A 24,822-nucleotide genomic window follows, 5' to 3' on the forward strand; every position below is an offset into this window, starting at 1 on the left:
ACATACAGAATACATGAAACCATGATGGGTCGGGTTTACTGATGAAGTATTTCTGTCCTCGCTTTCTTATCATATCATTGTGGAGGAGTGAGTCGGTCAATTTGAGGCCGGCGCTGTTGGCATTTCTTACACGTACCGCCTTGCCAATACGTTCCTCTTTTGTCCCTTGACTGGTGAGTTGGTACAGAGCTACGCACACTGTGCATTAGCAAGCAAGCATGAAATCTGAGGAGTTTTGCTGATGACGACGCGACGAGATGAGTGTATGCAGCCAAAAAGGAAATTCCTATCCTGACTTTTCGAATTGGACATTCCAGCATGAAAGGGACTTTTGCAACATAGAGTGTTGGGAGGTGTTACAGAATTCAAAGCCAGTCGCCCTTTGAGACAATGATGGTGAGCTTAGCAGCTACTTCCATAGAGAAACGAATTTCACTTTTTACATTCGATGGAAGACTTTAGTCAAAATTTTGGGCTTTCAATTCGTCCTCTCTTGGCTACTACCACTTGACAGTGGTGGTCACGTCTTGACCCCGGTTGCAGTGCCCCGTAAGATGTTGTGAAGGCTCGGCGGGTATTGGCTTCGGGTTGGACCAGGGTACTAATATTCTGGCCTTAGGGGGACTGCACCTGGAAGCTCTCCCCAGGGCTTGATTGAGGGCTTATCACAGATAGAAAAGTGCAGCCTTGCGAGCCCTTCACGTGACGCATCAATATTCCTCTTGATTGGTTGGCCTTGTCGCACCAACCATACCGGATAAGTCTTCTGCATGATGGTCTTCAACCATCATCCCTTGCGAACTATCCCGCAGTCTTGGTTGCAAATCAACGCGCAAATAGCTAGCAGTCTACAATTCCATCTATTGTGCCGCGATCCCGGCTTCAACTTCGAAGTGTTTGAGTCCTCAAAGTCAAATTGGTGGAGTGATGTCCAACAATATGCCTTCGAAAGGTGGCGTGACCCCGGTCTCACAATGGACAGACCTCAGCACACTTCCCAAGTGCACCCAGCCGATGACAAAAGCCGCATGACAGCAAAGACGAATGTGGAATCCCGCACGGCTTACACTGAAATTGTTAATTGTTCGTGTGATGCTTTTCCACTACCAAGATGCATCTCTTGCGTGTGTCGGTGGAGGTTTTGTATGTCTTTTCTCACACCCCACCTTATTGTCCCGGCCTTGTATGCTTGAGTGGTAAGAAAGAACCCGAACTCCTGCCACAATTGCTTCCCCCTCAGTAAACCGAAGGTGGATCGGGTTGTATATATGCCCAGACTACGGTTCCTGGTTGTACTCGTCCTCCCTCTTTTTCTGGTACTTTTTTATTCCATGATCTCCCGCTCTATTCTCAACCCCCTGAAGACACCAAATCAATTCATACGCAACATGTCGTCTTCATCAGTCGCATCTTTAAATACCAATTCCTTATCCGATACATCTTCCCACCACCAAAATCACTATCACAACCACACCTCAACGTCATCCCATAGAGTGATCGTTGTAGGCTCTGGGCTCGCAGGACTCACAGCGTCCACAGAGCTCATTTCACGAGATATCCCAGTTCACATCCTCGAACGACAAGCCAAGCCCGGCGGTAACAGTATCAAAGCCTCCAGCGGCATCAATGGTGTACCGACTCGCTATCAAATCCCAGGATCCGACTCCATAGAGAATTTCTACAGCGATACACTGAAATCTGCTGGCGAGAAGCTCCTCAGTGACAAGACAACCGGCGAGACGCGTGAGAAAATCATCTCCACACTGACATACTCATCACAATCAGCTATCAATTGGCTAGTTGACGAGCAAGGTATCGATCTCTCTAAGGTTGCCCAGTTGGGTGGCCACTCGAAAGCCAGAACCCATCGCGGTACCGGCAACACACCCCCTGGTGCGAGCATCGTGCTAACTCTCCTGAAGAAGTTAAAAGAGAGTCCGTTAGTGAAGCTCGACACTGGCGTCACGGTGACAGAAGTGTTGAAGCGTGATGAAAGAGTCGTGGGTGTCAAGGTTAGGCGAGAAGGCGCTGCGGCTGATGCGGTGGAAGAGACCGAGACGATCGATGGTCCCGTCATCTTTGCATCGGGCGGCTTCGCGGGCGACTCGCAAGGTTATCTGAAAAGGTTCAGGCCAGATCTTGCGGGATTCCCGAGCACAAATGAGGCGTTGCCTGGTAGTCAGGGATTGTTGACCGATGTTGGCGCTCAGTTGCTTGACATGGATCAGGTCCAGGTCCATCCAACCGGTTTTGTAGATCCGAATGATAGATTCAAGACGACGAAGTTCCTCGCTGCCGAGGTTCTCAGGGGAGAAGGTGGCATCTTGCTAGACAGCACCGGCAAGCGCTTCATCGACGAGTTGCAGACACGGAAGGTCGTCACAGACACAATTACCCAGAAGACGGAACCGAGCGAGATCGAACCCCTAAAGCAATGGGGGATCACACTTGTATTAGAAGAAGGCGTCTATCAAGCTGCGAAAAGTCATATCGATTTTTATATCTGGAAGGGTCTCATGAGGAAGGCGACGATCGGCGAGCTTGGAGACATGAGCAACACGGCTTTAGCAACCATCAAGCAGTATGCCCGCATCGCCGCTGGCACCACACAAGACCCGTTAGGCCGCACCTCGTTCGGGCACTGGGCGCTCGAGAACCCGACCGAGTCCTCGACCATCTACATCGGCACAGTGACGCCCGTCGTGCACTACACGATGGGCGGCGTGGGCTTCAACACCGAAGCTGAGGTGCTGAACGCCCGCAACCGACCCATCACGGGACTCTGGGCCGCCGGCGAGATCACTGGTGGTCTGCATGGCGCGAATCGTCTGGGTGGCAGCTCTCTACTGGAGTGTGTTGTCTTCGGTCGCATTGCGGCCGCCAATGCGGCGAGATATGTCGAGGACAGAGATCGTGATACGCCCATAGAAGACGGTGATTGTTGTTGGGAAAGTCGTTGAGGGTTGACCTGGGCGGATCAAAATTTGCCGAAGGAAAGGAGGGCTCAGGCTGTATTCATACCAAGATAGGATCCAGATTGCTTATGTACGTTTCAAATACGGAAAAATGACTGTATGACTTTGAACGAGCTTCTTTATTTGTCTTTCCGGATGTGGTTCGCCTGAGCTCCCCACCTACTGGTGCAGCTGCCGTTTAAAGCCGCTTGGAAGAAGGAAGTCTTTAGAAACAGTCATCCTAGACCCGCAGCTTATTTATGCGGGGATATACAGGTGCATGGAGATTTCGCGAATGAGCATTTCCAGACCACCTCACTATGATCCATAACAGGTGAGGGCTGGCGGAAAAGATACCCTACGGTGACCGAGCATTCGGTTACATCATGTTCACTGACCATCCTTCACAAGCCCAGGCACCGTGTCCCAGCTCGCCGCGCCCAGCAGGACATCGAACGGGAACAGGGGAACGAGCGGCTGTATCAGTGGTTGTAGACCCTTCTCCGCCTTCTCCATGGTACGCCTGTACGCCGGGCGCGCGGTGATATCAGCCAGATATCTCAGTACATTTGCATGGCCGGCCAAATCGACGGGCAGGAAGACACGGAACGTCGTCAGCGAGAAGATCATGTAGAACTCCACCGCCGTGATCTCATTCCCGGCCAGGTACTTCGAGCGCGCGAGCCTGTCGTCGAGCTGCTTGAGGTGGTTGAGTGTCCGGTTCTTAAACGCCTGGTGCACGAGGTACGCCATGCCGTCTTCGGGGATCGGTGCGCCTTTGAGCGCCGTCAGTGCCTGGCCGAGCAGGTTCGCGTCGAGGAAGGCCTGGAAACTGGCGCCCGCCCAGTTATACCAGTGTGAATATTCGGCGTAGGCGTGTGGGCCGGCCGACAGAGAGACGCTGAAGTGGCCCTGTCCGTGCACGTGGATCAGGTATTCGATGATGGCGCCGGACTCGGCCAGCGTGATGGTCGGTGAGACGGTGCTGTCGACCATGGTGGGCGCCGTCCCCGCCGCGTGCAGACTCACGAGCATCTTCTTGCCCTCGCTGGCTTCCATGCCGCGCTCGTAGACAAAGAGCTCGTACTTGAATGAAGGGACGAGCTCGCTGAGCTCTTCGCACAGCCAGACTACGCGGTCGGACGCCGCGTAGTGGAGGCAGTAGATCTTCAAAGACATTTTTTGACGTCGATATCTCAGTGAATAGTTGATGTTCTCAGAGCGTGACAGGTATGAGCCCACGCAAGGGAGGCAGGGACACTTATGTAGCAGCGCTTTGATCGAGTCTGATCCTGTACGTATGCATTGGGCCATCCTTCGAGAGTAAGACCAGCTGCCGAGTCGTCTTCTCCCATGAGACCGACCATTGCCGTGATGCAATACGAAGGCACAGGAAGTCAATCAATCACGATCGGTGAAGGTCTCGTACAGCATGGTTGACTATTGATTCCTCGTATAAGCCAACCAAGACGGGTTCGGATAAGGTGTCAGAATACCACCGTGATAACTAGAGATGGAGATTTTCAGGCCCCTCTTGATCTTCCAAGCCTCGCGCACTCTGGGGTCTCCAGGGCCAAGAAACCCATGAACGATGTGGACGTTACGGTATTTGGGTATTTTGCGGAGCCTGATATCCTATTTCGGCAATGCTATTGTTGACGGTGGATATGTAGACGCGGTGTCGCAAACATCGACCAGAAAAGAAACTAGGTTAGCGACGTCACCAATGAAAAAGTGAAGAGGTGTGCCGGATGAACCGTTTGCGATTTTCTAATTTTACTATAGGCCCAAGAACATCTAGGAGTATCCTTCTGTATCTCTTACAAACGGGTATCAACAGGGAGACTTTTTCTCGTACTGCCAATGAATGTGCTGAAGGAGTTTCTTGTGCCCGTAAACCCTGAAATATGCTTCGTCTTTCATAAAAGGAGTGACAAATTCTCGATATCTGATTCTTTCCATCGTATTCATGTGATGTTCCCAGTCACAGGAACGAAAATATTGGCCATGGTCCACTAAATTTCATCATTCTCTACCTGCCTATGGATGGTATGCCAGAGGCTTCAACGTCACGCCGGAGCTGGCATTAGATACTGGCCGCACACTTGATGGCAATCCAATGATTGTGGAACCCGTCTTTGATCGTGGAACGGAAGGAAGCTCAAGAGTGCTTCGCTTGTCAATGGGACTCTGGTCGGGTTCGGGAGCAGAGGTCTCTTGGGGGCTGCGCCTGCTCCCTTTGGACAATTGAGATGATAGAGAAGAAGTCGATGACCTGACCGACAGGGGCAACGGTGGAGGTCGAGAGACCACTCTTGTGGGAACCGCCGGCAGATCAGCTTGGCTGACTTCTGTAGGCTTGGCCCAGACACTTGAAGAGTTCTTGCTCCAGCGCGAGTTAACAGGCATTAGACCGGCGGGGAATGGTAGAGGTGAATAAGGTGCATTAGACACACTCTCCGAGGGAGTGACTGAATAACGTTGTCGGGGCATATATTGAGTCCTTGGAGTTGCCACCTCCGACGGGGATGCATATGGGATAGATTCGATTCCCAGTCCAGGGCCAAGCCCTGGAGGATATGGGGCGATTGATCTCTTGACGCTGTTGCTTCGTGAGTTAGCACCACGGCCCGATGTGGCGGGTGGTGTACTGTTGGTCAACCTTGTTGGGCCGATCTCCGTGCCTGAATTGCGGTAATCGTCGAAGCTGAAGTTGAATGCATATGTGCCCTGTTCACCAAGCATATCGGTGGTAGGTCTGGGATTATCATAGTCGCTCGCACCACTATTTCGAATCGACCGTTGTTGGCTCCGATATGACCTTTGACTATTGTTGCGTGACATACTTCTTGCGCGGTCTGAAAAGGGGTTGTTAGTATCGTCATCACGTGAAGCTGAATGAATTGAGATCGGCGCCGGTGCTCGGGCAGAAGTAATTGGCATAGCCACAGCGATGTCTCGAGTATAGGATGGCGCGGGAGTGGCTATCGATGATGCAGCCTTGGAGTAGCGGAATCTGTTCATTGCAGCAAATTCACCAGACTGGACCATTCCTCCACCCAATTGACCTTGAGGCATGCCACCCTCCTCTCCCAATAACCTGGTGCCTCTTCGTCCACGGAAGGAGGCAACTCGAGCCTTTACTGGAGCGCAGAATCGGAACAGAAGATAGGCACCGATGACAACGGAAAGCACTCCTAGGACAGATCCTAATGCGATAGCGGTCGTGTGATTTTCGCCACCTCTTGAGACAGAAGACATCTCTGAATCAGCTTGCGCTCCTGCCGTTGCTGTGCTTTGCACAAAGTTCTGCGATGTTGGGTTGGCAGTGACCATCGTGGTACTAGCCCCTGATGTTGGAGTAGCTGTCACAATAGCAAATGGATTGCCTGTGATAGTCGTGGTGCCAGTTGTGGAGAGAGTGGCTCGTGTTGCAGTGCCGCTGGTTTGGCGACTTGCAAATGGGTTTGCATTCTCATTTTCCTCTTCATCGTCACTTGAGTCATCTTCCCCCTCCGAGTCGCTCTCTCCATCCTCACCACTTTCGTCGCTAGAAGTTTCGTCCCCGTCAAACGATAGCTCGGGGTCATCCGGTTTTTGAGTTATCTGTCTGGGTCGTAGCTTTGATCGATCGAATTTGTATGGCCGATCGTGTTTCTCTAGAGTTGCAGCAGACCTCCGCTGCCAGCTTCGATTGTATAGTTTACTCTCCGACATGATGGCACGCAGTATCTCCCTTTCAACGAATGACAAGAAACACAGCTAGGTAATGACAAGTTCCAGCATTACTTTTCGGGGAGAAAGAAGAAAAGAAGATATCAGATGAGGACCAGCCTCGAAAATGTTCAAAGAACGAGGCACACGAGATGTTGCCGTGAAAGGAGCCGCCCAGCGTTGGAGAAGAAAGAAAGATCAAGAAACACTGGCGATGGATGTCCACTCGTCTATGTGGTTTGATTAGTACCTACCACTGATGCTAGCCTCTCTCACGTCTCGAGATTCAGGTTGAGCACTCAGCCGCAAGGTATTGTGTGTCCTGCAGACCCATCTTCCGAGTGGTCCAGACGACAGCAGTTTCAAGCATGACGATCTGCACTATCGATAGACGCCAGAAGCGAGGTTGAAACGTCAAGAATGACAATAAGAAGATCTTGATGGAGATAAGATGCCTTGGCACTTGGTGGGCGGGTGCATGATTTGCTACGACTGCGGAGCGGGTGAAAAAGGGGGCAATGATGTTGAAACTTCAGGCGTTGCAGGCGGTTTGGCATCGCACGCTCATTGCTTGGCAGGAGTCGCTTCTTGGTCAAGAAAGGCAGCTCAACTCTACAAAATGACGACTTTGCCCGGACACAAGGCTCCAGACAACGATCCTGTTCCATGAATTTGATTTTAATAATGTTTCCTTCCTTATCAGAAACGTGATCTTCATATTTGCCGAGTGAGAATTGTACAAGCCACCCAGAAGGGGATAGCCTACGAGTACGAGCCATGGCCTCCATACCTACGAAGGATCTACTCCGTACCAAGTCAAGCCTCTGCGTTATTCCGGGGGGCGCATGTATTCGAACTCTCCAGTACGGGGTACGAGGTGCTCGGGACAAATTCTAGACTGTAGCCCTGAACCTGGTCCAACTGTTAATTCATGGTCTACGTCAATTTACAGAACAACATTTGCAAGAGCACGAGCATGAACTCGTGTGAAAAAAGTACCTATTTTGGTCCCTGAGTAGGTCGGTAGGTAGTTTGGGATTTTCAGCCATGTATCCATCCTGCAAGGTGTCACTGATCTCTATAATCATGCATCCATTGCATGCGTACTTGGGGATTTGGGCGTTGGAACCTGACTCGCATCAGAGGTATATCATCACACTCAATTGATTCCTTGGTCTTCATGAGCACGGAAAGGCAACATTCCCGACGACATCGGAAGAGGAATCCCGTGGATCACTGCCGTTGCAAAACATCCATGAATGCACTTCGAGCCTCAAGTGCCGCTAGAACCCCACAGGAGTGTCATCATTTGGGCCTTGGGCCTCAACTTCGCGAGGGCTTTCAGACCTCGGGTCTTGACATTCTTCGATGTCGGACAACGTCCCCTCAAGAGCACCACCGTAGAGCGCGGCCAGTTCAGGAAAGTCGCGCAGCATCCTTTCGATGATTCGTTCTCCTGGGTCTAGTCTTTGAAAAATTGTGGGCTTGCATCTTCCGGTTTAGGCCTGAAATAACCCTCCGTTACCTTGCGCTGCTCCAAGTAAGGCCGAATACACTCTCTGCCAGCCTTGCTGTGGAAGTGCTTGCTCAAACCTTCTGCCCTTGCCACGCCTTTGTTACAGCCCCATGTATCCTCGCGCAGCAGATTCCAGACCTGTCCCCTACAGATGAACTTTCGACTGCTGTTGTGGGTCTTATGACGACTGAGATCGGTCATGCGTGTAAAAGCTGTACCACAGACGTCACAGACATAGGGTTGTCCCCGGAATGAGTTCGCATATAGGTGTTGAGGTTGGTTTGTCGCGTGAGTCTTTACACCAGATCGAGCATTCGAATTTCCCGGAGCGTTGCTGCACGCTCGAGGAGCTTGCGTTCACTCCGGTAGACTCCTTCCGCTCGGGTTCCATCCTCAGTTTCGCAAACGTATCCGCAAATCTGCCGCTTTGAGGATGATAGAGTCGCATATGCTTGTCAAGCTGGGACTGTTTGGCAAATCCTAACCTTTGAGAGTATTCGCAATTGTCAACAGCGCACCTAAATGGTTTCTGCAGATAGATATGGCCATCTCTGATCTTCTGACCAATGGAACCCTCATAGAAAAAGAAGCAGGGGGCATTGGGCACTTGAACCATTTGCTTCCAAAAGTTTCCTGCAGGCCCTCTCAACAGACTTATTGCCTGGCTTCACTATTGCAAAGTTTTCGAGCACCTTGCGATTCCTATCAAGCACCAGAGGAAGCCTCCCTGGGACAACCTCATCCATGCTTCCAAGCATCTTCCTTGTTTGGAGTCATTCACTTGCGTGAAAGAACGAGGATCATCGCAAAACACAAGGCGTTCGAGCATCTTATACTCTGTCACCGTATGACAGTCCTCGTCTCTGACTTCACGCTCATGAATTTCATAATTCATGTAACAAACTCCGGCACTGCTGCGTTGAAAACCTCTTCTGTGCTTGAGAAAATCGCTTCATGGGACTTTTCGATGAATCTTACTTTAGAACCATGAACTGGATCATTGTCAGCCCAAACTTTCACGGTACAGGCGAGAGCATCCTTATAGCAGTGTGTGCCTATACAAGTCTGCTGGGATGTTACCACCACGATTTGAATCAACCAACGCAGGTAGCCTTGTGAGTGAATCTCGCGCTAAACTTTTTTTGAAGTGAGCTAGACTTTTCCAGTTAGCGACGACGGACGCGTCAATGTTCTAGTAACATGCCGCTGAGCCTTGTGTTTAAATAAAGTCTTCATCATTCACCCAAGGTCCTTTGATACTTCCAAAATTATCTCTATCAACTCCTTCAGCCCCATCACTCAACTTTGGTTACGGATCCCAGATCTATACTCAAAGCTTCCAATCCTCGATAATTGATCGGGCTGCTTTTTCACCAATCAAATATGCCAAGCTCTGTGGGTGATTACTGCAACGATGAGTGTTAGTAACTCCGATGGCTCTCAGCGAAAGAAGAACCTACTTGGCAGTCAAGGGGCACACGCTGAGATCAGCAACCCTGAGATTCTGGAGTCCATGCACACGGAATTTGGTATCGACACATGAATCTAATTCATCGGCCTTGCCCATCATGACTGTTCCATTGGCATGCCATACTGGCCCTACTTGCTCTCGAATAAAGGTCTATGTACCCGTCAGCATAAGGCAGTCTCAAGTCGTGACGAAACTTACATTGATGTCTTCATCTGAAGTACTCTTGGGACCCAATATGTAGCCCTTGAAGTACTTCGCCAATGCCGAGTTCTCAAAGAAATTCATGCTCTCCCTGATAGCCAGGAGCATTGCTCTTCTATCAAACGGATGGTCCAGGAACGCAATGTCGATCAAGGGTGCATCCTTTGGATCACTAGAAGCTAAAGCGATCTGTCCTCGAGATTGGGGATTCATCAAAAACACAACGTCGGTAAGGTAAGCATGGCCCGCGGGCAACTCGTGTCCAGGTGGAAGCATGGGAGCACTCAATGCTGTTTCGAATGCGGGCACGGTAGGTTTTTCCATGTATACGCGGACATCGGCATCCAGCTCTTTATACTCTTCCGTCTTTTCCAGCTCAGGCAGCTTCAAGAAGCCTCCCCAGACTGTTCCGTTGTGATGTGATAGAGGCCCAGTTTTGTCCTTGAGCCACGTCTCTCGTGCTTCTTTCATCGCAGCAGCGTCGGCTTCAAAGGCGTACTTTTCCGACAGGGCAGAGCCCACCTCAACATTTAGGAAGACAATGGGGTGTTCTTGAAGATTCTTGCCAACTCCTTGCAGCTCGTGGACTACGGGGATATTGTGGGATTCGATTTGAGACACTGGACCCACTCCAGAGAGAAGCAGCAGCTTTGGCGAGTCGAATGCACCGGCTGCTAGAATGACTTCTTTCCGTGCGGTTGCTAGACAAGACTGGATCAGCATGAGCCTGCAAGGATTATTCTTTCTTCAGAAATTAATCATACCTATCTGTCGGTTCTCAAGCTCTACTGCTGTGGCCCGTTTGCCCTCGAAGTGGATCTTCGTGGCCGTTGAATCTGTCATCACAGCCAGATTGCTTGGAACTTTTGAGAGGTGAGCAGTTGCACTGGTTGTCCGCGTGCCTCGATAGTACGTCGCGGGGAAAACACCCAGTCCGATGGGGTTTCCTGAGTTGTGGTCGAGGTTTCGAGGATACTGTTGCGACTGTAAGCTCATGCCAGCAACGATAGGTACCCTGATCATTTACTCCAAATTCATGACCAGCGTCCAGGAAGATGTCGACACCTCTCTCCAGACGCGTTGGCAGTGAGATATCCACAGATCTACCTTCATGAGCCTTCCGGTCAACAACATCATGGAAATTCTTACCCTTCGTGACCATGTTCGTCCGACACTGGGTCTGCATACTCCGAATACGTTGCAGAGGCAGAGCTGTGGTAGTTCTCAATCTGTTGGGAGACGTGTTAGGGGCCGGTCGAGGACTAAGTCATTTTTGTTGAATGACTGACACTTTTGAAGATCTCCTTTGTGTGCTCCCAGTCCCAAGATTCATCACCGACGAGACTTGCCCACCTGTCGTAATCCTCCTTAGAGCCATAAAGGTAAACTGCAGGTTTATTCATCAGCATATCAGCAGATGGCGTTTTCGGGAATGATTTGCATACTCATGAAATTGAGTATACTACTTCCGCCGAGGCCTTTACCCCTGAGATATGGAATTATCCGGTTGTTGAGCTCCTTTTGAGGTACAGTGCTATACCCATGGTCGAGGTCCGGCCGCGTGAAGGCTGGAGTGTATCGATCATACGGAGACGAAATCGTGTCACCGGTTGGATTTCCTCCAGTCTCGAGGAGGAGGACCGAGGGTTTTGTTGGAGCATCTGCAAGTCGGTATGCGAGTCTACACCCAGCGGTGCCACCTAGCATCAATTAATGAGTCACGGATTCGGGAATCGAGGACAAGATCACGCACCACCGACGACGATAAAATCATATACTAGGCTCATCTTCAGGTCAAATTCACTTGAAAAGAGATCAATCTATCTGCCGCCTATGGAAAAGGTGTTGGATCTTCCGGAGCGCTGCCACCTCAAGTACGTTGACCTCTGACGAGGTAATCCCTGTTGCTGCCCCTATCGCTTGATGCCATTTGATTTGAGATTTCTCTAGAGCCATCCCACCAGAAACAATGGTCCACTTGCGCCCACCTGGTACCTTTGAGATCTTTAATTACTGCTTTGAGACTGTGGATGCAGATATCAATACTCTGGAAGTATTCAAATACCCGTGCTCGATGTCAGACCAGCGGAATGATTACTTCGTAGCATAATGGATATTGAAGCTGGCTATCAACGACGACGATTGGACCCCATGTTGACAGAAACCATCCTATCAGCACGCGATGAGCCAAACCAATTCAGGCCAGTGGTCATAGATCATTGGACGTTGATCCCAGCAGCATTACGCAGGATGAGTGGCAAAGGAGGCTGAAACCCGCGACTCCTGGAAACACACCTCGTATATTGTGAAGTTGACAATAGCGATTGAGATCTATTCCAATTCAATGCAGTTGCGACTTCGTCTTTCAGCTCAGCAAGATCCACCAGTTTTGAGCCATCAGCAGCGGGATTGTGATTGCGATTGTGTTGTGAAGCGGATGAGTAAACTTGATTTGGTCAGCCGAGTCAATGAACTAACGGTCCGACAAACCCTCTTTCGTCCTGATATTTCCGAAATCGGATTTTCAGATAGAGCCATCTCCTTGATTCGTGAAGGGCATCAGATGTATGTCAAATAAGCAGGCGTTGCTGTCAGTATCCAGGTGCCTAAGTGTACCGGATTGTTCCGCGAACCTCATATAGCTGAAAACTCCTACTTTCGACTTGAAATTGCCCAAACGAGGGCTCTAACACAAATCGCTACTCATGCAACTGTATCTAACGCGTGGTTTTCGCTCCCTGTGTGACGGAGAATCACCTCTTCGAGAAAAGTGAAACTTCTTCGCGAATTTCCAAGCACAAGGTTTTTCTTCGCCGAACGCGAGGCGCAATTCAGCAACAAATTTGAGGGTGGACGTAGCAGATTGAATGGAAGTCTCAGAATAATACACCCACTCGCTGTTCCAGATATTGTAACATAAAAGAACATATAGTCCATACTCTTCGCCATCCAGAGAATCGCGACAACAATCCACGGCGCGATCAACTTGGACGACTGTTATCTTCGACCTGTAGACGACAGTCTGCCATTTCAATCTAAATATAAGACCTAGATATGGGTCATACTGAAGCTGTCTGCCTCTGTGGCGCCTGTCGCATATCATACGATGCGGAGCCAATTGTCAAGGTATTGTTCGAAAAAGATAGCTTCATGAAGTCCGTACCGCTGACTCGTGGTCAAGTTTCGCTGTCACTGCGTCGACGAGCGTCGCCTCTCTGGCAATGGATTCTGCAACAACTATCTGCTAAACTCGGAGTCCCTGAAAACGGTGGAGGGGGGATTTAAGACCTGGGCAAAGGTGGCTGACAATGGCAACGAGATCACATCGCATTTCTGCGGTACGTGCGGCAGTCTAATCTACCGCGTCTCTTCAGGTCATCCAGGAACGTTTGTTGTGAAGGTTGGAAATGTCGACGATGACGGCAAGACAAACGCGAATTTTGTCCCAGACGTGGAAATCTTCACGAGGACTCGAGTTCCGTGGGTTCCCGCCGTCCAGGGTGCTAAGCAAGAGATTGCCGATTTTACTTGAGTCATGAGGCCACAGTGGTCTTCCGAATAATCGATTCCAGGCTCTTTTTCACGACTTCTTGGTCTCTAGTATCCAAACATTTCGTCGAGGAGAGTGAATGTATATCTGTGAGATATGATTTCGCATGCCTATTAATCAGTCCATATCACACCGAACAATGAAAGTGAAAGCCTTGTTCTGGTCTGAGCACTGATATACGGTGTTGCCCAACGGTATGCGCCAGGACGTAATCGCTCGACGCTCACAGCCTTGCATCGTAAAGCTCCTCATTCTCTGGGTAACGTCATCTCTGTAGTGTAGGCCAAAGTGATCTCAGCGGCAGTATTCAGAGCAAACGGGAAATTCTGCTCGTCGCCGAGTTCGACGACGATGATGTACGAATATCTCTTCGGGAGTGCACATGTCGAGCATAGTCGGGGAGTTTGCGGTGTGTTGATAGCAGTTAGTTAGTGACCAAGAGTTGGTTACGAGCCTCGGCCCTTCTCCAAGTTCCAAGGTCTGTTGGGGGCCGGGGGGGCGGTGGGCAATAGGAGAAATGGTGACGGACCCGGGTAACAGGAGGTTCTCTCATCGCCCAGAAGTACTTGCTCTTTGACATATCATACGAGCTATGTACATACCTACCAGAGCCAGGCATTGTGTTTTGATAACCTACTACATGTCCAGGCGCTCAATCTTTCGTTCCTCATCCTGCAGATGGCGCTGCTGTGCCATGGCCAAGCTTCAAGGATGGCTTCCATTGCTCTTACAGCGCTATTTATGAGAGGTCTCGAATCGAACGGCATTGAAAAAGGTTCTGGAACATCACTAGTTGCTCCCACATGCACATGTAACGGCTCCTAACGTCAAAGTCTACTCACTTCCGCTCCCGAAACACGCCGACCAGTACATGTCTCCGAGGGATATTTCTTCAGCTACTGGTAGTGCCAGCCTGAGTTACTTCTGCTCCTACCAATGATGTACCCCAAGTGAGGGTACCCGTGGGTTAAGCGAGCTCCGTCAAAGCGACTTCGCCTTGAAACAAAGTTAAAAATCTCGCAGGCTGTACCCAAAACCCCACCGCATCACCACTTCTGGGGGTCAGACACATGACCATAAACCGTTCTCATGGGGCCATGGTCAGCCATGCTGCCGGTATCGCTGTGGTGACTGGCGCTATATGATAAGCTCGAGTGCGCCTGAGCGCCTGCTGTTCTTTCTACTTTTTCCCTCCTACCTCTCCTTCCTCTGTAGTCTGTTATCACCTGTTCGCGGGCTTGGACGCCATTTGTAGAACCGCAATCGTTCTATTGCATTCTATTCACCGCACACCCCTTCGTATAAACTCTGACAGCAAACATGATCATCGCTCGCAGATTCTCCATCACGAATTTCGCCATTGCCACCTCGGCTCTTGCGTTCCAGGTGTTCGTTCTATACCCATGGCATAACAAACTTGACGAGGATTTCAAGGATCTGAAGCAGGAGAACCTGAGACTGATGGAGGAAGTCGAGAAGCACAGGGCCGCCGACTTGAAGGAGATCAAGGATGCATTCACTCGACTGAAGCTCAACAACCAGTGAGAGCATATCGCATGGAGTATTGTGAGATACCCAAAGAACGAGAAGAAAAGCAAGAACAGCGACTGGCGATGATAACCCAATTATCTAATTGAGCCTCAACCTGAATATCGATGGCCAGCGAGTCCTCACCATGCTTTCCCGATCGCCAAATCAGCTCCGAGCGCACGACCTTAGACCTTGCAATCCCCGGTCAGAACCACCTTCCATCAAGAATCAAGTGACAATGGCCATATACCTGTGACGTGCAGCATCAGCCCGGAACATGCCTAATCAACCTCACACGAAGTTCTCATGTCCTGGCGCTTTAACTTGCCATCTCTCCCTTTGATATGTCCAGATTTGGCACCGAGACCAAAATCTGGCTGACGGGACAATCCTTTGACGAGATGAAAGTTCTGTCGGAAACAAACAAGCGGGAGAAGCATCGAAACTCAGTTGGGCCTATCAAGAAGTAGCATGCCTGCATGGTTCTCGACGACTCGGAATTGTTGGGGCGAGCGACGCAAGCACGTATCCATGGTCGACACGTCTTTACGTTGATCCGAGGTAGGAGAGAATTCAGAACAAAGTCCAGTACGGTTAGGTCGAACGGATATAAACGGAACTCATCACATGGCGCAACCCATACAAGACGATAGACGGAAGATAGACGGAAGGGCGGCTTGATAGACAACCTGCTTGAGATTAGACCACCTCACCTGAACATTGGGTTAGAGGTAATTCTTTGGCTTAGACAATCGATTCCCTTGGCAGTCTGACAAAAGTGAATCTAACATGTTTCTATTCGCAGCGGATCTAAAACCAACCAGTCTATGCTAACTCACAAGTGTATCAAAGCATGCCCGCCCAATCATATGCCTGGACTGGTCCCAGTTCTTGTCTATCATCGGTCATGTAGACTTACATCAGCCACCCTCGTCACATACCTAGGTATACAACTAGTCTTCTGTGACTCAGATCGTGGATCCGGGTTTCTCAATCTAGCCAACACCCCTCATTCGAACGATAGATCCTTCCAGCTTTTTAACCAACACGATCCCTTCGTTTGAGAATTCGACAGTGACATGTGATAACGCTTCAGTGCCCATTGGCTTCCAGATCTGTTGTGACTGAAGAGCCCAGCACCGGGGCTGGGACCATTTCTCCCGAGTTGACTTTGATAATGGGGTTGGTGAGAGCAGTAGCCCCATCTGTTGTGCCAGCACTACCGTTCGAGGTATTCTGTACACCTTCTTCATCACCCTTTTTCGCCTGTTCGGTTTGCAGCATACTTGCTCTTCGCTCCGCTTCCTGTTCGTGTTTTTCACTGACATTGACGGCAAGGAAGCTCTTGGGCAGTTCGACGGTATTGAACTTCGCCTTTAAAGTTGAAAGAACTTCTTTCCAATCTTGGTGATCTGTCAACGAACGCCTTGACGCGCTGCCAATGGCGTGCTTAGAATCTAACGAGACGTCGAGTGGATCGACAGTGTGACATCCAGGAGAGATCGAGATACGGATTGAATAAGTCGACTCGGCTTTCTCCACATCCTTGGCTTCGTAGAGTTCGAAGCATATTTGTGAGAGGTAGTCCAGTTCGGGAATTGTAGAACGCTTAATTTTAGTATGAATCCCACCTTCCATAATGCAATTGAGGAGTGTATAAACGTGTGACTCTTTGGTGAAGTAGACGAAGGACTTGGCATCCCCAGAGGCTTGGAGTTCTTCCAAGTCATCCACGATCTCGCGCAAAAGTGGCAGTGAGGTCAAAAGTCCGATCTCGAGCTTTTCGTGATCACTGATTCCATACTCTTGAGGTCCGATGTAGTCGAAGAGGATCTTGCTATACCGATACAACTCTCTCAAGCGCCCCAGACGCTGGTCTTGTTTCGATTTGCTATCCCCGGAACCGCTGAAGAGCTTGAAATATGAAGCTCCTTGTTCGTAAGACGCAAGGGGAGGGGATGAAACTGGCTGTCTCATTACTGATTGTCTCCTCAGCTTAATTTTCTGTGAAAATCGATGGCCTGTAACCGAAGCCACACTATCATGGCGACCATTTTGCGCTGGAGGAGAGGAGTCGTCCGCCCTCTCGGATTCTGGCGAGGTGTTTGATGACAAGGCTTCTTCCTCTTTGGTCAATGCATCCAGGAGTGATTGACTGGGTGTAAAGACCCATTCGAGAAATTGTTTGTTGTGCAGTGCATCGTACTTCATTGTGTCATAAAGTTCCGAGATCTTACTTGGATCGGCTTTCTCTGTGTCACAAAATTCCGAGAAGAGCTTCTCCCAACGTTCCCTGAAGAGCTCGGCATCTTCGCCAGTACACCACCTAGACTGAATTGATGCAACCGTTACGAGCTCCTTGTTTTGTTCCTTTGCATCTTTCGATTCTGTTGATCCATTAATAGCAGCAAGTGATGCTGCTGCGCCGCCTGCGAGTTTCTTAAAGTTGTGTCGCATCACACGACGATGGAATTTGAGTAGATCGATCACCGATTGCATAACAACAACCGGCTCGGCGACATCCTTCGGCCAGGCGAATTCTTCAGGAACACTGCCCTCTCGAAGAAGGTGCTTAAGCTTCTTTTTGACTTTGTCCATAAGATCCTTTGCGGCATTCGAGTCATCTAACAAGTCTTTTCTGACCGCGATGAAATCTTCCGGAATGTCCTCGCGGTTCAAGAAAGCAGCAGCCCATATCTGCGCACTTGTCCTGACACGTTTCTCCGAACTGGTGAAAATCCTAACGTCTTCTAACACCTCCTTGTTGAGTAATTTGAAGTCATCTCGCATATTGCTTCCGAGGTCTTGTGATTGATATCTGGCCGAATGGGTAGGTTCACCTCCCCACTTCATGACTAATTGAAGTTTGTCGAGGATCAGGTCGTTCTCTGCGGCCGAAAAGCGTGAGAATGTAGTCCCCGAGATTGAATCACTCCTTGTCTGAATCCGGTGAACTTCTTTCGAGTCTGTGTGAGAGAGGGGATCAAGACCAGGTGATTCCAGAGGATCCGACTGAGACTTATCTGGTACGGATGCCTTACGCGCTTCATGGCCAGCTTCTGCTTCTTCTTGCGTACTGGGAAGTAATTCATTCGGTCGTCGTTTACGAAACATGGGTTTGATCTGAACCTTCGTTCCTGGTTGACCTCCTTTCTTGGCAAGAGCATTGCGAAGAGTTTTCAGCTTGACGGGATCTTCAAGTTTTTCTCTCTGCGCTGTTTTGACAGCCGCCTCAACGCTTGCTAGAGCGGCCTCGCCCTTGAGCAGGACTTCCTCGTGATGACCTTTCAGGAGATCCACAAAGACTTGGGAATGAGCAGTAAACTTGATTTTCTGCTTCGGTGTCCGATCGGCATGTCTGATAACCGTGACGACACCCTTCAACTTCCAGGAATGTTTCGCCATCGGCATGGGAGCTTCGGCTTCTTGGGACTCAAGAGTTGTTCCCGACACTGTTGCACTCGCTGTCAAATCAGGATCCGTAACTACTGGCGGAGGCAGCTCTGCTTTCTCAAGCACTGGGGATGGTAGAATAGACACTGTCGTCTTCTCCATTGTCGGGGGAGAACTCAGGGGCGTGGTCATTGCACTCGTCTTGGGGGATCCTGTGGTTGAACTTTGATGTCTGGAGGAATGGGGCATGTGTTGTGAAAGCTTCGTCATGCTAGGGGATTTGAGAATCGTTTTCAGGGCAGAGCGATGCGAGTGGCTTGTGTTCTGGCGGCTGTGGTGGTGAGAACCCGCTGAAGTCGGAGAGGGCTCTTCCAAGCTTGTCGTTTCTTGTTTGAATCTCTCAGAGATGAAAATCCCTTTCAAAATTCTAGCACAGTCATTGTAGTATGCCTCATTGTCTTTGACGAAACTCCATCCGTTGACATCAATGATGTAGCTGGAAGTGGTGGTTCTCAGCATATCGAAGCCACAGATTCTCTGTCCGAAAGCGCGGGCTACCTTGGAGGCCATATCTTTTTCGATATCTGTCAGATTGGTAACGTATCTGAGTTCTTTACCATGTGTATTTCTTCGCACCAAGCCATCCACCACGGGGGACTTTCGAGTTTCCGCATGGCAATAATTGAAGCCGACAGTGTAGGCCTTGACATCCTCGGCATTTTCAGTCTTAAGGAATTGCTCGTAGATGTAACTGCTGTCGGGTTCGGTGATGCATCTCGGAGTAATCAAGTCGGGGTCGAATTCAGAGGACTTGTTTCCAATTTTCCGAAACAATCGTCGAGCACCGCCTTCTTGACTTCGGGGGAAATAAATGATGACATTGTGGTCTTCGCCGTTGACGGGCTTCTCAACGAACGGTTTTTTGAACACTTTTCCATCAACAATCAAGGTATCACCATCATCAATGAGAGACACTTTGTTTGTTGGAGGAGTTCCCCCACCAGTGCCGTCTGGGGATCCTTCTAGAACCACACCGGTCAACGTTTTGACACGTTGTGCAAGATCTGCAGATTCGAGCTTTGGCCCCCCGTCACGAGTTACTTCGATCCTTTTAGGAGTCGGAATTTGCATCTGGTCCAGTATTTTCAAACAGAGTCTGCGATCCCACAAAACTTTCTGCATGCTGAGATCATTGACGACAAACGGTTTGCGCAATTTTACGTATGCTATAGCTTTGTCGAGTGGAAATCCATCGGAGAAGAAGGAAATCAGAAATTCACTATAATGAATCAGACCGACATTAATTTTTAGAGAAGACTATTCGAGGACCTACCATATTGGCCAATTGGCAACATCTGAATATAGATTGTCAGCTGGATCCAGGAGAGAGGCTGGTGTCTGTACTCACCTTCATCGAGTATTGCTTTGTCACCAAAGACAATGACTTCAAAGTCACCATCGCCTTGAAGGCGGGTCAAAATTTGGCGACTGGGTCGACTTCTCGCTTTGATGTCAAGAGCACAAACACCAATCCGGCCATAGGCCATCTTGTTCTCGGATCCAATACTGTCGTTTTTGGACGAGCCAGTAGTACTTAGGCGTCTGCTGGAAGACACGGATCTGGGATTTGTGGTCCTCGAGGTCCTTGTTGGTAGAGCGGTGTCCGGGGTATCGGTCTTTGTCGATAAGGCTGAAGATTGACCCACCGAGAGAGATGGTTCACTTCGTGGAGCCTGGGAAGAGGTGCTGACCTGAGAAGAAGTAGTTGAAACTGTATCCAAAAGATTAGGAATGCTTGGATCAAGGGCTGGAGGCGAGAGCACGGGCAGACCTGGAGCATTTGGAGATGAAGCAGTGGTGATCACGGTTGAGTCAAACGCAGTAGAGGTTTGAGCAGTTGGTGAAGCACCAAATGGAAGCCTATCGTCAAAGCTCTTGACCGAAGCAGGCGGGCTTCTTGGGACTTCTTCTGACTTGCGTTGAAATTTGATCGAATTCAATGACGTAGACAGTCTCCGATCGACTGAAGGTTTGGTGGAGGGCGGTGGCATGCTAATGCTAGAACGGTCTGCGGATGCCTTTGTAGTTTCGGCATGTGCACCCTTTCTGATGTCGGAGTTCTTGATTGAACCTGAAGCTAACAAGGAATGAGATGATGGGGCTCGTCCTGGCAGCCGTGGTTGCGGTGGCTGCTGACGGGAAGAAGTCGAAGAACCAGCAGAATAGACGGCAGTCAGAGAAGCTGTGTCATCCAAATCGTTGTCGGATGTACTGGTGGAAGTTCGCCGAAGAGGAGAATGGGAAAAAGAGTCCATGCTCGAACGTCTATTTCCTGATGGGATTATTGTTCGAGATAACTGAGTACCTGATAAATTTCTCCGCCAGAGATTGTCGGCCAGGGAAGCTCCGGTTAAGCGGCAGGATTATGTGGGCAGCTTGGAATGTGGAGAAGGTAGCTTGGAGGATTTGGAGCCAAGCACCCAATGAATAATGAAAGACAATAGGAGAATACGAAGACGAGGACCAAAGGAATAAGAAAGAAATCTATGACGGGAGCTCTATGCCTGGCAGCATATGTAGATGCAAAAGACGCATATTCTAAATCATCAAGGGAGAGGGGAAGTGAGTGGCATAGAATTTCTTCTGCTAGAATAGCCTCTTTCTGGGAAACCCATTCTTGCCGACTTATGGCATGTGCACACTGCACACATCGGCGCATCGCAGCTGCCGAGTTCCCCCTCCAGTCCCCAGGCCCCAATCGGTCACGTGGAATGACGTCAATTCCACCAACCGAATCATCCTTGTAAAAGCGGCAACTGATAAACCGAAGCGAAGAAAAAAATAAAGTGGTCTGCAGTCAAAATACATCCTGCGCCCTCGAAGCCATAGAAGCCAAAGAAGCAAGGCGTCGTCGGTGCTCTACACCCGATAACATGGCAGTATAAAGCCCGGCCTGAATTTGTTGCTATCCTATCAAAAATGGAAGGATCAGTTGAATATCCGGCTGCCAAAAGACAGCGCCGAGACGACGATGATTCCCAGACTTCACCACCACCACCTTCTTCCTCGCGTCTGTTTGCACCATTCAGGGTATGTTTTCGTTGGAGCCACAGTACTTGCATATTGTTGACAAATCTACTTCTAGACTCTTGGTCTAGTCTCCCCTACGAGCGTACCGTTCACGGCCGTTCCACTGGGCATAACAACCTTTCAGATCACCACCTCAATCGGCACTAGTCTGCAGACTTACGATCTTCGGAGAGGGCTCAATTTAGTCTTTCTAAGCCGTCCTCGCTGTCCAAGGCAGATCACTGCTACCGTTGCATATCGAGACCGAGTATTTGTGGCTTGGGGCGGATTCCAGCCAGGTGAACCTCGAGGCGTCTGGGTCCTGAAGAGAGGGAGGCTCATTGGAGAGCTGGACATAAAGGATGCTACTTTCCAAGAAGTACGCCACTTGATCGTCTTTGGGTCGTGGATTGTTGGCTGCGGCTCCGAAGCCATCGAGGTTTGGAAACTCGACTCCTCTGAGCATTACACAACTATTCTTCCTTCCAACCATCACAGTCGTCCTTCTTCGCACTCAGTCTTTACGGGCTTGACATGTACCCTCCCGACGATTTTGAACAAGATATTTGTCGGCAGACGTGATGGCCTGGTCGAGATCTATAATGTGAGCACCGGTAGGCTAGTTCATACGATCTTGGCGCCTTCAGGAAATTCAGGTCCAGTAACGGCTTTAAGCGCCACTCTAGCGCTGGGTTTACTAGCTATAGCATACGCCGACGGTTCTATCATAATCTTCGATGTCGAGACTGACCAACCAGTTCTTGTCTTGCAACAAAGGAATACTGCCAAGCCTGTGACCTCGATTACCTTCCGCAGTGATGGCCTAGGAGCAGGCGAGGATGGTCGTAAGGATGGTGTTATGGCCACTGCCAGTATTGAAAGTGGAGATATCACGTTTTGGGACTTGAATCGAGGCGGAAAGGTGGTCGGAGTATTACGAGGTGCACATGAGACCTCAAACCTGGCCGGTGGGAGTGGTATCAATAAGGTCGAATTTCTTCCCGGCCAGGCTGTGTTGATCTCTTCAGGAAAGGACAACGCATTGCGCTCATGGGTGTTTGACCAAACACCGTTTTCGCCGACTCCACGGCCCCTGCATTCTCGAAGTGGACATGCATCCTCAATTACCAAACTTCAGTTTCTTCCTGCCGCCTCTGACGGCTCCGATGCTGCTGGGAAATGGTTACTATCTGCTGCTCAAGATCGCAGTCTCTGGGGCTTCAGTCTTAGAAGGGATGGACAAAACACAGAAATCAGTCAGGGAGCTGTCAAGTCCAAAGCCCAGAAGACCGGGTTCGTCACCGATACTGCCTCGGGGGTGGAGGAATTCAAAGCATCACCAATCATCGATATTGCGTGTTCGCTGAATCGAGATGGCGGTATGGGTTCGGTAAATGGCCCTGTGTGGGCGAACGCAAAGACAGCAAATGCAGAACAAGTTGGCATGACTGGCTGGGAAAGCGTTGTCACCGCTCATGTTGACGATTCTTTCGCCAGGACTTGGTCTTGGGGCAGGAAGAAGGCAGGGCGCTGGGCCTTCGAAACAGGAGATCGCAAACATGTCACCAGTGTCGCAATAACCACATGTGGTACTTTTGCGATTGTTGGTTCCGCTGGCGGCAGTTTGGACATGTTCAATCTCCAGTCAGGAGCGCATCGGCAACGATATCCCCCACGCCTTACCCCGGCGCAAGCAAAGCAAGCCAAGCTACAGCGGGACTGCCCGGATCCAACGATCAGCCTACCACGGGGACACAAAGATGCTATCTCTGGCATCGTCGTGGACAATCTTAATCGAACCATGGTCACCACCAGTCTCGATGGCTCTGTGATTTTTTGGGACTTTTCAACGGGAAAGGTTGTAGACCGAAAGCACTTTGATTCTGCCGTGGCCACGGCCTTGCGCTTCAATCCGGTCTCGGGTCTCCTCGCTCTTTCCTGCGATGATCTCTGTATTCGTGTCATCGACATTGAAACCCGCAGGACTGTTCGAGAGCTCTGGGGTTGTGTGGGGCAGATTTATGACCTTTGCTTCTCACATGATGGCCGATGGATTGTAGCATGTTCCATGGATTCCGTCGTTCGGGTGTTCGATCTCGCAACTGGTCATCTGATAGATGGCTTCAAGACTCCCACCTGCACAAATGTCGCATTTTCAGATACCGGCGAATTCCTCGCGACCACGCACACGGGTAGCACTGGAATCAATATTTGGACCAATAAAGCCCTCTTCACCCATATTCCTACCAGGCATGTGGATGAGGAAACCGGTATCATTGATCTTAGCGAGACCGCTGAGTTTCAGGCAGCAAATCAGCTCATTCTTGATGACGACTTGGATTCCCAGGACGAACTCAAGAGAGACAGCGGCAATACGAGTGACCTTGAGCAACTTCATCAGAACCTACTCACGCTCTCCATCGTGCCTGCTTCACGGTGGCAAACGCTGCTTAATCTCGATCAAGTTCGACAGAGAAACAAACCTATCCAGCCACCGGAAAAGCCCAAGGCTGCTCCATTCTTCCTCGGATCCAGTCTCACCATTGGCGGTGGATTGGTAACAGATACAGCAAGCACAGTTAAGACGATCGACGAGACGGAGAGATCTCGCATTACTCGACTAGCCGCAGACTCGCAGCAGAGCCATCAATCCCAAATGTCCAATCTCCTCGAAAGATTTAGCTCTGATGCAATTCGAGACCCAACGTCGATCGCGGAGCATCTAGCCGCGTTACCTCCATCAGCCGCGGACCTCGAAATCCGATCTCTGACTCTAGACGAGATGCCACTTTTCATCCGCGCGCTCACAGAGCAATTGCGGTTAAGAAAATATTTCGAACTGGTGAATACGTGGATGAATGTCTTCCTTAGGCTACACGGCGACTTCATCAGTGAGGTAGCTGATCTGGGTGCGGCGGTCTCGGCATGGCGTGTAGCAATGGAGTCTGAGGAGAAGAGACTCAGTCAGCTGGTAGGCTATACCCGGGGCGTGGTGGATTTCCTACGAAGTGCAAGGTAGATGTTGTGTTGGAAATTGACAACCACGAATCTGTTAATTATTGGATGCCTGAGTCAGAGTTGAGCTGGCGTGATCTCATATGTATTGCTCACTCTGTGACTGGCGTGTCGTGCAACCAAAAATCATGCAAGAAGTTGGGCTACTGATGACCCAGCGCTCGTAGCGAAGCAGCAGATCTACGAATCCAGAATTATTCCACGAACCATAAGAGACCTGTCCGTTTGAGAATGATGAAGGTCAAGATGGTCATGCGACAAGCCCGTGATTCTGCATATCTTTGTCTGATACAAGATGACGTGTTCCCATGCCATACAATGATCACTTAGATCAACAGCATGCCACAGCGAGCAAACCTACAGCCCAAGTGTACCGATGAAGTGATATATTATTAAATTCACGTGCTCC

At 50.0% G+C, this 24,822-nt stretch overlaps 7 protein-coding genes across 7 annotated transcripts; 3 read left to right on the top strand and 4 right to left on the bottom strand.

Annotated features, from left to right (window-relative positions):
- Positions 1-1,388: 1,388 nt before the first annotated feature.
- Positions 1,389-2,960, top strand: LTR84_002489 (uncharacterized protein; the record flags this gene model as incomplete). The annotated part of the gene is made up of 1 exon (XM_064846099.1): positions 1,389-2,960. The coding sequence occupies one exon, from the start codon at positions 1,389-1,391 to the stop codon at positions 2,958-2,960; it is 1,572 nt and encodes a 523-aa protein (XP_064706324.1).
- Positions 2,961-3,344: 384 nt separating this feature from the next.
- Positions 3,345-4,133, bottom strand: LTR84_002490 (uncharacterized protein; the record flags this gene model as incomplete). Its single annotated transcript, XM_064846100.1, has 1 exon — positions 3,345-4,133. One exon carries the CDS (start codon positions 4,131-4,133, stop codon positions 3,345-3,347), a length of 789 nt encoding a protein of 262 aa, XP_064706325.1.
- An 861-nt stretch (positions 4,134-4,994) lies between these two features.
- LTR84_002491 (uncharacterized protein) lies at positions 4,995-6,671 on the bottom strand (the record flags this gene model as incomplete). The annotated part of the gene is made up of 1 exon (XM_064846101.1): positions 4,995-6,671. The coding sequence occupies one exon, from the start codon at positions 6,669-6,671 to the stop codon at positions 4,995-4,997; it is 1,677 nt and encodes a 558-aa protein (XP_064706326.1).
- Positions 6,672-9,514: 2,843 nt separating this feature from the next.
- LTR84_002492 (uncharacterized protein) lies at positions 9,515-11,563 on the bottom strand (the record flags this gene model as incomplete). Its single annotated transcript, XM_064846102.1, has 8 exons — positions 9,515-9,590; positions 9,645-9,805; positions 9,854-10,557; positions 10,621-10,831; positions 10,884-10,959; positions 11,006-11,085; positions 11,146-11,243; positions 11,302-11,563. 8 exons carry the CDS (start codon positions 11,561-11,563, stop codon positions 9,515-9,517), a joined length of 1,668 nt encoding a protein of 555 aa, XP_064706327.1.
- Positions 11,564-14,726: 3,163 nt separating this feature from the next.
- On the top strand, positions 14,727-15,406 carry LTR84_002493 (uncharacterized protein; the record flags this gene model as incomplete). The annotated part of the gene is made up of 2 exons (XM_064846103.1): positions 14,727-14,947; positions 15,289-15,406. 2 exons carry the CDS (start codon positions 14,727-14,729, stop codon positions 15,404-15,406), a joined length of 339 nt encoding a protein of 112 aa, XP_064706328.1.
- Positions 15,407-16,028: 622 nt separating this feature from the next.
- Positions 16,029-20,644, bottom strand: LTR84_002494 (uncharacterized protein; the record flags this gene model as incomplete). Its single annotated transcript, XM_064846104.1, has 3 exons — positions 16,029-19,608; positions 19,663-19,684; positions 19,738-20,644. 3 exons carry the CDS (start codon positions 20,642-20,644, stop codon positions 16,029-16,031), a joined length of 4,509 nt encoding a protein of 1,502 aa, XP_064706329.1.
- A 664-nt stretch (positions 20,645-21,308) lies between these two features.
- LTR84_002495 (uncharacterized protein) lies at positions 21,309-24,417 on the top strand (the record flags this gene model as incomplete). The annotated part of the gene is made up of 2 exons (XM_064846105.1): positions 21,309-21,419; positions 21,475-24,417. 2 exons carry the CDS (start codon positions 21,309-21,311, stop codon positions 24,415-24,417), a joined length of 3,054 nt encoding a protein of 1,017 aa, XP_064706330.1.
- Between the last annotated feature and the right edge of the window lie 405 nt (positions 24,418-24,822).

The sequence above is a fragment of the Exophiala bonariae genome (assembly GCF_035927105.1).
Source record: "Exophiala bonariae strain CCFEE 5792 chromosome Unknown scaffold_13, whole genome shotgun sequence".
Lineage (NCBI taxonomy): Eukaryota > Fungi > Ascomycota > Eurotiomycetes > Chaetothyriales > Herpotrichiellaceae > Exophiala > Exophiala bonariae.